The sequence below is a fragment of the Solanum stenotomum genome, chromosome 9 (genome assembly GCF_019186545.1).
Source record: "Solanum stenotomum isolate F172 chromosome 9, ASM1918654v1, whole genome shotgun sequence".
In the NCBI taxonomy this organism is placed as follows: Eukaryota; Viridiplantae; Streptophyta; class Magnoliopsida; order Solanales; family Solanaceae; genus Solanum; species Solanum stenotomum.
This window is the reverse complement of record NC_064290.1, coordinates 35,833,186-35,844,114: the sequence shown is the minus strand read 5'-3', so window position 1 is coordinate 35,844,114 and position 10,929 is coordinate 35,833,186. Positions and strand designations below refer to the sequence as shown.

The following is a 10,929-nucleotide window of genomic DNA, read 5'->3' as shown; positions in this document are numbered from 1 at the left end:
TGAGTCTAAGATTCTCTTTATATATATATATATATGGTGTTACACAAATGACTTACATATACTCTTTTCTTCTGACGAAAGTGAAAAAAATAATTTTGACAGTAGTTTTAAAATATTATTATTGATAAAGAAAAAATATTTCATGCAGGGGTATGTTTGATCATTCTCACACATATTTTTCTTTTGACTATTTTTATTCATCCACTAAAGATGATATATTCATAAGGAGAAAACAAGGTATATACAATTTTCAAGATGAAATTTTGTTGATGAAAAATAAATCGAACTTACCATATCAAATTGAAAATAATATTTGGATACCCAGGTGACACTAATATGGAGAAAGCTAGGATTGTGGTTATTGTGTTGTTGGTATATGGATTGCGATATTTTTATTGTTGGATGTGTGATTACGAGCTGATGTTCAAATGAAATATGATCAACCTTTGATGATGTGTTCTATATATGGCTGTATGTATGTGTTATTACAAGGTGAATTAGACCTCTTATAGGAATGTTTTTGTTTTATTGTGATGTTTATATGAATTATTTATGATGAATATTTTATTAAGCAAACATAATGGTGTGGATTGGAGGCGAGAGATGCATTCTACCAATAAAACAACAACTATTGTTGCCTTTATTTATCTATTACGTGTTCATATCTTTCATCTTTGTTGTGGCTTTTTTTTTCTTCTATTTATTAGGTTTTCATGTGAATTATTGCTACTTGGTGGTAAGTGATAACGCTCAAATGTACGCTTCAAAGCTAATTAAAAGAGACAATGGTCACAGTCAATAAAAATTACCCAACTAAGAGAAGGTCGAATCCCACAGACAATGGTATATTATAGAGAATTCTATCTAGAAATTTTGATTGTAAAGTCAATCATGTGTAATATCAAAAACTAGTAGGTGGATGATTCTACCAATTGAATGAAAAAAGATTTGGTTATCAACTATCACAATTTAACTACGATTTTGGAGAATTCAAGAATTAACAAGCACTCTGAAGGCGCGGGGATTGGAAATCAATGTCACATAGGAGTAATTGTGCTGCTTTATAGTGATGAACATTCATGAATAGGCTAGGTCATCTTAAATGATAGTATTCTTTTTTCGATTTGATAGAATCATTTCACAGAATCTCCTATCGGTCTCATCTATATACTATACTAAAAAACCCAATGCCTTACTTTATTCTCTCTTTCATTCTCAAATAGGGTAAATAAATCCGACTCATAATCTCTATTTTCAAGTAAGTTATAGACATCAAACCGAAATTTCTAGTTTCGACATAATTACCCACTCCAATCAATCTCTTTCGAGCATGAACCAAAGATCGAAAGTAGGAATTAAGTTTACTGTCTTAACCCATAATTTAATCCCATGCTAACATGTATGAACAACAACCAAATAGATCATACACAATACCTACTATATTAAATCAACACCCAACCCCATAATTAGAGACTTAGATTTTGGAGTTTTAGCCACTCATAACATAAAGAAAAGAAGTTGTATCTTTCATGAAAGGAACCATGGGTAACATGAAATCAAGTAATTACAAGCCAACCCACTTTGCATTCAACTTTAATTTGTCAATTTCAAGAACAAAGTTCAAAAACACCAAAAACTAGAACCTCTTCTTCACAAGCTAAAAATATTTCTCTTGTAAATGATCTCACTGTCCAATCCTAAACTCAGAAAAAGCTCTCTCTTTTCAATATCATTTCGGCTATTTATATTTTCCCAAAACTCAACACACTACCCTTTGGGCGATGAAAGTTGGGCTCTCTGAGATCATTTGGCAAGTCGTCATTTATGTTTCAGCTCACCTTCTCTTGATCTATTCTTAAGGTGTTTTAACCTAAGTCGGCGAGCTCATTCGTGTAAAATCCCACTTAAGAAAGAAACAAGAAATAGAAAGAAACCATTTTTGGAAAGATCAAATTTGGAAAGTTTGGCATGTTTTACTAAGTATAAGTTTTGGATCAACTTCAAATGACCATAACTCTCAGTACAGGATGGGTTAGGTGCTATAAGATATCAAATTAAAGGTCTTTGAATTATCTATCCAATGCCACCAAGTTTTCTAATTCTCCTGGTCCTATTACGGAGATATGCCCGTTCGAAGTTGGGCTGTCTAGATAGGGAAAGTTACTAGATTTTAAAGGGCTATTTTGGTCTTTTCCATACACAATTGGTTTAATTCGTTTTCAGTGAATTAATTAGCGACTAAACCGTTTTGATTCAGTTGACACTTTACAAAATTACGCTAGGGCTTTGGGAGAAGAAAAGACGAGAAAAGAGAAAATAAGGAAAAGTTCATCGTTCTTGAGGTTTCGCTTGCAGATTTTGCCAACGGTTAATCCCTACGAGGTATGTGAGATCACATAGCATTGGTTTTGTTCATTCACACTCAAATCAGGATTTATTTAAGCATATTTACATTCTTGAAAGTAGAGTAATTGAGTTCTTGATGGATTTTGTTGAAGTTTCTATTGGGTTATTGATTGTTGAGGAGTTCTTGAGTTAGTTTCATGAGATTTGAGGTTGTTTTTGAGTATATTCTTCTATAATTTGGTTGGTTATTCAAATATAAGTGTTTGGGGAAGAAACACATCGAATTTAGACGAATTATGGTTTAAAAACGACAAAGAAAATTCATCAAAAATCTGAGGAAAAGGAGTGGGGCTCTGCCCCACTCAAAGCGGCCCACAACAGGTTCTATAGATTGGGAACTGAGGCGCCGCACCACTCTGAGCGTCCCAAACCAGGTTCTGTAGTTTTGGGTCTGGCACCCAATACCACTCAGTACGTACGCTAGGGTCTCCAAGTCCCCTACCCTTTCCCACTTCTTTCCGTTTGAGTTCCCTTGAATCGTACTTATTATTTCTAATTGATTTCTACACTCTAAGGTACGTCTAAACATCATGATATCATCCATAATCATGAATCATAACATTAAACCCCTAAATTCAAATTCAAGGAAAGTTAAGGACCAAGTCTAGAGAGTTCTTAGAGTCTTTTCAAGAAGTGTTTTGCAAATGCTTTAAACTTGTTTTAAGACTTGAGTTTTGAGTTGAGTAAAGAGTAACAAATGATGTTTCATTTTCTTCAAAAGAGTATATGGGAACTATGTATTCCCAAAGAGTATATATTTTCACATTTAAATAAGAAAGGAAACACCGGTTTCCAACAGAGCCTTTGAGCTAGTTTTTAAGTAATGAGTAAATTCTTTCACAATTAAGCAAGAGAGGAAACATTGATTTACAGTAGAGCCTTTAGGCTAGTTTTTGAGTAATTATCTCAAACCACAAAAATAGTTACATTTTTAAGCATATAAGCTAGTCATATTTTTTGGAGTAGTATTGAGCTCCGATATGGGGGAGAGTTTTGACAACTCAAAACCTCCATAAACCATGTAGCCATCATGGGCAGAAAAGGGTCATACTTTTTAGATGATTCCTTAGTTTTTTATAGCATAGACTAGTAGATCGACTTAGTAGTTAGGTTCTACACCCCCGACAAGGTATTGGATTGCCCTGGCAGCGTGAGGCAAAACGTTGTATCATCACATAGTTCTTAAGTGATGGTTGTCGGTTAGAGAAACTCTCACCTAGATATTTTGTATTCTTATATACACATAGTTAATTGTATTTTTAATATACAAACATAATTTATATTGTATCCTTTCATACAAACTGAGTTACTATTGTATTTTTTATTACACAGAGTTCTTATCCATGTTTTAAAGTCTTTCCTTTATACTGCATTTATATTATTTCTTTATATTGAAATGAGTTAAGTTGAGTTGAGTTGAGTTGAACCCAGGTACTTTCAGATTCCATTCAAGCTTATTTCTTATTATAGAATTCCCATCGTATGCTCGTACATTCAATGTACTGATGCTAGTTGGCCTGCATCTTTTATGATGCAAATACAAGTGACCAGGATAAGCACCCACCGCATCATTGATTCTGGAGCTTCAGAGTTGTTTGTGAGCCTCCGTACTTCTGGAGGATCCCTTTTTATTGCTTTATCAGTTTAGTTAATTAGGATGTCGTGGGTCTAGTCTCGGCATCTATATCAGTTGTTAGAGGCTTCATAGACAGTTAGTTGATGCTAGTTCATGAGTCTTTCCATTTCCTTTCAGTTATGTTGAGACTTGAGTTGCCATTTTTCCTAGTTGAATGTTGATCTTTAAAACATTCTCAGTTATTTATTTAGAAAATTTAGTTATAATTGCATTTCAATACTTTCTTTTATCATGAGTTAACTCTTCTGCTAAGAGTTAAGCCAGGCCAAGGGTTCGCTTGGGGCAAACAATGGTTCTCGAGTGCTAGTCCCGCCCAGGGTCTAGGTTCGGGGCATGACAAACTTGGTATAAGAGCACTTAGTTCAAGATTCCTGGGGAGTTTATGAATCCGTGTCTGTAGAGTCCTCGTTATCAGTGTGAAGCGTGCCACATCTATAATTAGGAGACTGCGACACTGAGGAACTATCTTACTTCTTTCATACTCATTTCATGCAATAAAGTTTATCTCTAAAAAGTTTCTTCTAATTCGTGCTTGCGCGTGTCTTTCATATCATTCCTCCACGAAAAGTTGTCAGAGGTCTTCCCTCTAGGAGGACTGTTTAACCACAGGATCAAGGGGTACCTAATGCACCAGAAGTGCAACCCCAAGTAGAGGTCACCAATGCTGAGTTTCGTAAAGCTATCCAGATGTTAAATCAATGTGTGACAAATCAAGTTTAACAGAGAGAGAATCGACATGAAGTAACTGATACTTCAAGGATCCGTGAGTTTTTAAGGATGAATCCTCCAAGCTTTACTGGTCCAAGTGTCACTGAGGATCCATAAAACTTTGTTGAAGAGCTTCAAAAGGTTTTTGACATTATGCATATTGTTGATGTTGATAGGGTTGAACTAGTTGTATACCAAATGAAAGGTGTCGCAAGAATCTAGTTTGATTAGTGGAAAAAGAATAGAGCTAAAGGAGCACCACTTGTGAATTGGGCTTTGTTTGAAGAGACATTCTTGGGATGTTTCTTTCCCCGTGAACTAAGAGAAGCTAAGGTACGAGAATTCCATACTCTTAAAAAAAATCTATTAATGTTCTTGAGTACCGTTTAAAGTTCAACCAACTTTCTCTCTATGCTCCGGAAATGGTTGTTGACATTAGAAGCGGGATGAGTTTGTTTGTTGCTGGGTTGTCTCGTCGGTCTAGCAAGGAAAGCAAGGCATCTATGCTGATAGTAGATATGGACATTGCAAAGCTGATGATCCATGTACAATGGGTTGAGGAAGAGAAGCTGAAAGATATGGAAGAGTTTCGTAATAAGAGAGCTAAGACAGGGAATGAGTTCGGACAGCAGAAGAGTAATGCCAACCGGTCATCATTCCAACAGAAACAAAAGGGACCTGCTCCATCATCTGCTAGTGCACACAAACCAAGGCGCAAATGTGAGTTCCAAAATCAGAATTCACAAAATTTCAGAGCTAGGCCTGGGCATTCTCAAAGTAGTATGACACAAAGGGGTATGAAGACTCTTGCATATGCTAAGTGTGGTAGGAGCCACTCAGGCTATGTCGTGATGGCTCCACTGGTTGCTTTAAATATGGTCAGAATGATCATTTTATGAGAGAGTGCTTTTAAGAATAGGCAGGGTAATTTTAATGGAGGCAATAGAGCCCAGTCTTCTTCAGTTGTTCCACCAAACAGAGCTGCATCTACAAGAGCTACAGGGGCAGGCGGAGGAGGAAACCATCTTTATGCTATTAGTAGTTGCCAAGAGCAAGAGGATTCGTCAGATATTTTCACTTGTATGATCCAAGTCTTTAAGTTTGATGTTTAAGCTTTGAGTCTATCTTTTGTGACTCTTTATGTTGCTCTGAATTTTGATGTTCTTCCTGAGAAGCTTCTTGAGACCTTTAGTGTTTCTACACCTGGTAGTGAATTTATTCTAGCACAGAGAGTCTATCGTGATTGTACCATTTCTGTCAATCACAAGAGTACCATGGCTGACTTAGTTGAGTCTGACATGGTATATTTTGATGTCATTCAACGTATGGACTGGCTTTATGTCTCTTATGCTTCAGTTGATTGTAGAACTCGAGTTGTTAAATTCCAATTTCCTAATGAGCTAGTTATAGAGTGGAAGAGTAGTTCAACAGTGCCTATTGGTCGTTTTATTTCGTACCTTAAGGCGAGAAAGTTAGTTTCCAAGGGGTGTTTCTATCACTAAACCCGAGTTAGTGACTCTAGTGTTGAGATACCTCCAATTCAGTCACTAGTAAAAGTGTTCCCAGAAGTCTTTCCATATGATCTTCCCGGAGTCCCTCCTGAGAGAGAAATAAACTCCAGTATAGATATTCTTCCTGATACTTGTCCTATATCTATTCCGACATGTAGGATGGCACCAACAGAGTTGAAAGGGTTAAAAGATCAGTTGAAAGATCTCCTAGAGAAAGGTTTCATTCGACCATGTGTCTCATTTTGGGGCGATCCGATCTTATTTGAGAGAAAGAAAGATGGTTCTCTTAGAATGTGTATAGATTACTGTCAGTTGAGCAAGGTTACTATCAAAAATAAGTATCCTGTTCTGAGAATTGATGATCTCTTCGATCAGCCATAGGATGCCACGATAGACCTAAGATCTGGCTATCATCAGTTGAAAATACGAGAAAGTGATATCCTTAAGACAACTTTCAGGACCCGTTACAGTCATTATGAGTTCCTAGTTATTTACTTTGGTTTGACCAATGTTTCTGCAACATTCATGGACCTTCTGAATAGAGTATTCAAGCCTTATTTAGATATGTTTGTTATCGTATTCATTGATGAGTACTAATCTATTCGAGGAATGAAGAATATCATGCTAGCAATCTCAAAGTAGTTCTCCAAACGCTAAAGGATAGAGAGTTGTATGCCAAATTTTCTAAGTGTGAGTTTTGGCTTGATTCTGTGGTATTCTTAGGCGACATTGTTTCCGGTGATGGAATTAGGATTGATACTCAGAAAATAAAGGTAGTGCAAAATTGCCAAGACTCACATCTCCAACTGATATTAGGAATTTCTTAGGGTTGGCTGGATATTATAGAAGGTTAATTGAGGGGGTTTTGATATATCCAAACCTAAACCTCAATTAAGAGAAATAAACAGTCGAAGTCAATTTATAGAACTCAACGTGAGTTGAGGTCGATCCCAAAGACAATTTCTTTACATAAATGATTTCACTGTCGTATTTTACTCAAATGTCGTTATTATTTCCTAAATAAACAAATACTGAAAGTAAAATTGGGTTTAGTGATAACTCTTTAGTAGCCAAAATTGTAAAGTAACTCTAATTCAACAATGAACAAAATATATGTTTTGAAGTTGTTTCAATAATTAACTAAAACTAGGATTGTGTTCCCCCTAATGTGCATCTAACGTTCTTCCATAATTGAGTTTCAGGCAACTAACGTCTACAAATTACATGTGAGTTAACTATATGTGACACTTCTCAGTCTACTCAGATAATCTTCACTCAAGTCCTCTCGGTCCCAAAGTGGTACACGATTTACCCTCGCCTATAATGGTGTTAAGATTCTTTTCTCTCGAACTCGAACTTTGACTCCATTTAGTTAGATCAGTTTAGCTTTTTCCTAACTACATTTTTGTCTCGAACAAATGACAGATACATGCTCATCCTAATGCGTTCCCTCATCAGAATACATGAATCACGAAAACTAAACTACAATTTGTAACCACAAATTGCCTTACACTCGTTTTACAGAATCACAATTAGAATTTCGTCATGGATTCCCACAAGCCTAGTTGTGGTGTTTATCTAATCATAATTTCATGTAAATGTTTAGAAACATATAATGAAAACGTGTTAGAAAATACTTACGAGAATAAGCAAATCAACCACCACTTTGATATTTCAAGAACCGGAAAAACAAAAACTTAATTCAGTATCTGAAATCGAAAATCAAAAGCTATGAATTCTCCAAACTTGTTCATCGTTCAATGAATGATACGATAAAACATAAAAACGACCTGATTAATTCAAATAAGTGTCTTAAAAAGAGTCCTACTAGAAGTAGGACTGAAATGTCGGGCCCTTTCACGTCCACTCCCATAACCCGTCAAGGGCTTCAGGGTCCGTGAAGCCCGATGTGGTCTTACCTTGGAACTCCCCAAAAGTGGGTCGTCAACACTTGACACTGGAAATTCTTCACGATCACCACGATGGACCGTAATGATGACCATGGTCCATGAGGCCTTCCGTGGTTTTCACTTGGTCGAAACTGCATCTCAACTTCTTACCACTTAAACACTGGATCACTTCACGATAAACACCGTGGATCATGACTACGACCACGACCCGTATAGGTGCCCGCGGTCTTATCTATGCCATGATCACTTTGCAGCTGTTCTTTTCCCCTTCACTGGTTCTTTACCACGACATGCACCATGGGCCGTTTTGAGGAACATGGCTCATGAAGTCGTCTGTGGTCTTCACTTGGTAATTTCTCCATTGAACTTTCAAAAGTTCCTTCACTGTCTCAATTCCACGACACGCACTATGAGCAGTAATGATGACCATGGCCCGTAAGGTCGTCCATGCTCTATACTTACAATTTCACTAAATATTCATATTTACTATCTTATTTCACTTCCATTTGTTTCACCTGACAAACACTACCAAACACGTTATATCCACATAATCCTTAATTTTCAAGAATCAAATGTGCCAAGGTTTCACGGCACATCAACACCCTCAACTTAGAACCATTACTTGTCATCAAGTGATGAGAAAATCAATACATTCAACTCTCAAATTATTCAAACATTTTTGAAACTACGCGGCAACCATCTCAAACACAATTTGTATCCAAAACCATGAATATAACATGCAAGGATCAATCTATGACATCTCATTACTTATAGTAAATCATGCTTATGCCTGTAAATTTTCAGCTAGCACAATCTACTCTCAAATGCAATCACTGTGTCCTCACACAAAATAATTCCCTCACTAATGATAATTCAGACTAATTACTATGCTTACACTCTCAAACAACTTCTAACACTAGAAACAAACTAACATAGGCTTTCCCTTGCTTTCTACGCTCTATCATGCAAATACCCGGAATAGGACCACTGTAGGACTTTATTGGCTTATAACATAGGCTCAGGTTAGGGAATGGATATTTGGGTTTGGGAGTGACTAGTCCCTTGGTGGTTTTTCCAAAGTCTCATTTTCACAATACTCTTTTCTGGGCAACTCCCTCTTTTTGTTCATTTCAGCACACCCCAACAACCTTTATTTTTAATTTTGTTTTCTTCCTTTTCTTGTATTTTATTCACATTTTCTATGCACTCAGCTCATTGGTTGAACGTTCTTTTTCATTTTTTCTTTCTGCTCGGATTGCAAACACCCTTAACTTAGGCTTTTGGCCTGGAGTGTTGACATCGTATCTTCGGAAACCAAAGGATATGATATTTACTGGGTAAGAACAAAAACTGACTCTTAGGCTCAAATAGGGTTCAAGTGGTAAGCTTTTTATTTGGTAGTTCTATTTTTGGCTTTTTACTGGCTTACAAAAATGGCCTACTGTTCCTTTCCTATCCGGTTATTCTCATACATAAGCAAGACTACTCAGGCAAGTTCTAGTTTCTGCTCCTACTGTTAGACTTCAAACAACACTCACATATGACACATGACCACATTATCCAGTTTCTTGGTTCACCAATTTATTGATCAAACTAACAATGCTCAACATGTAAGTATCTAAGATGTCATCTAAAGATCCTAACAGTCAAATTTCAGATTCAAGTCATTTTTTTTACCAGACTAGCTGCTGCACAGCTCAACAAACAAACACAAACAGAACACAATTTTTTTACAGTAATTACATAGTCAACCTCCATTCAGCTTAGAATGGCAGGTTGCTCACCACCCCACTCTAAAAAAAAAGAAATTTTACCCTCAAAGTCAATAGGGAAAATAAAACAAGGTTGTGAGGAGGGGTTATACCAACGTCGCTCTAGGAGTCGGTAGTCGACTAAGGATCAACACCTTTATCAACGGGTGCAGTCTCAGAACTCAGCATATGATCAGGTTGACTACTACTCGCCGGGGCAGTTAATCCGCTACCAGAAGCTCAAGCTAATATTGTATCTCGTTGTTGTTGCTCAAGGGTTTCTTTCCCTCTAGCTACCTTTCTGGATGCCTTGCGGAGTTTCTTTTCTTGCCTTCTTTCCTCTCTGGAAAGGTCAACAAGTATCTCCTCATCTGATTCTCTGGCTCTGTGTTTCTCTTACCAGACTTACTCTAGGGTAGTTCGCCCTAGAGATCATCAATTGATTGTGTGGAGGGTGCCTGATTTAGTATTTGCATTAAAGAATATTGCATTAATGGAGTGGGTACCTATACTAGTTTTTCAGCCAGTTTAGCAACCTGAGTTCGCATCTCAACCAATTGTGATTTGAACTCTTTAATATCTACTAATCATGTAGCCTGGAATCGATCCTGGACAAGGTTCTCCAAACCATCCATCATGTCTTTTAAGACATCCAGCTCCTTCCGCATCTCATCTTTAAGCTCTTTCTTTGCAGCTAACATATCTCTCTGTATCAGCTGAGGCATCCTTTTGACTATTTGGTCGACCAAGGTCCTGGTTTGGTGTTGATCTACACCCAATTTCTCATGTAATAGCATAGGGATAGAGACAAAGGTTCCTGGAGCTTGGGAGGCTGAAGCTGGAGGTGGTGGTGCCTCTGCGGAAGGTTGTGATGACTCTCCCTGTTCTGGACCTCTATCTGCATGTGGAATGTCAACTGGTACGTTAGGGACAACAACTAAGGTGCCTACAACTACAAATTTCGCACCAAAGAGATAGTTTGCGACATCTTTGATCTTAGAAACTTG

The 10,929-nt window shown here is 37.1% G+C and overlaps 1 protein-coding gene across 1 annotated transcript; it reads left to right on the top strand.

Annotated features, from left to right (window-relative positions):
• Window positions 1-5,172: 5,172 nt before the first annotated feature.
• Window positions 5,173-6,642, top strand: LOC125877487 (uncharacterized). Its single transcript, XM_049558769.1, has 3 exons — window positions 5,173-5,336; window positions 5,670-5,813; window positions 6,420-6,642. Exons 1-3 carry the CDS (start codon window positions 5,173-5,175, stop codon window positions 6,640-6,642), a joined length of 531 nt encoding a protein of 176 aa, XP_049414726.1.
• Window positions 6,643-10,929: the final 4,287 nt, after the last annotated feature.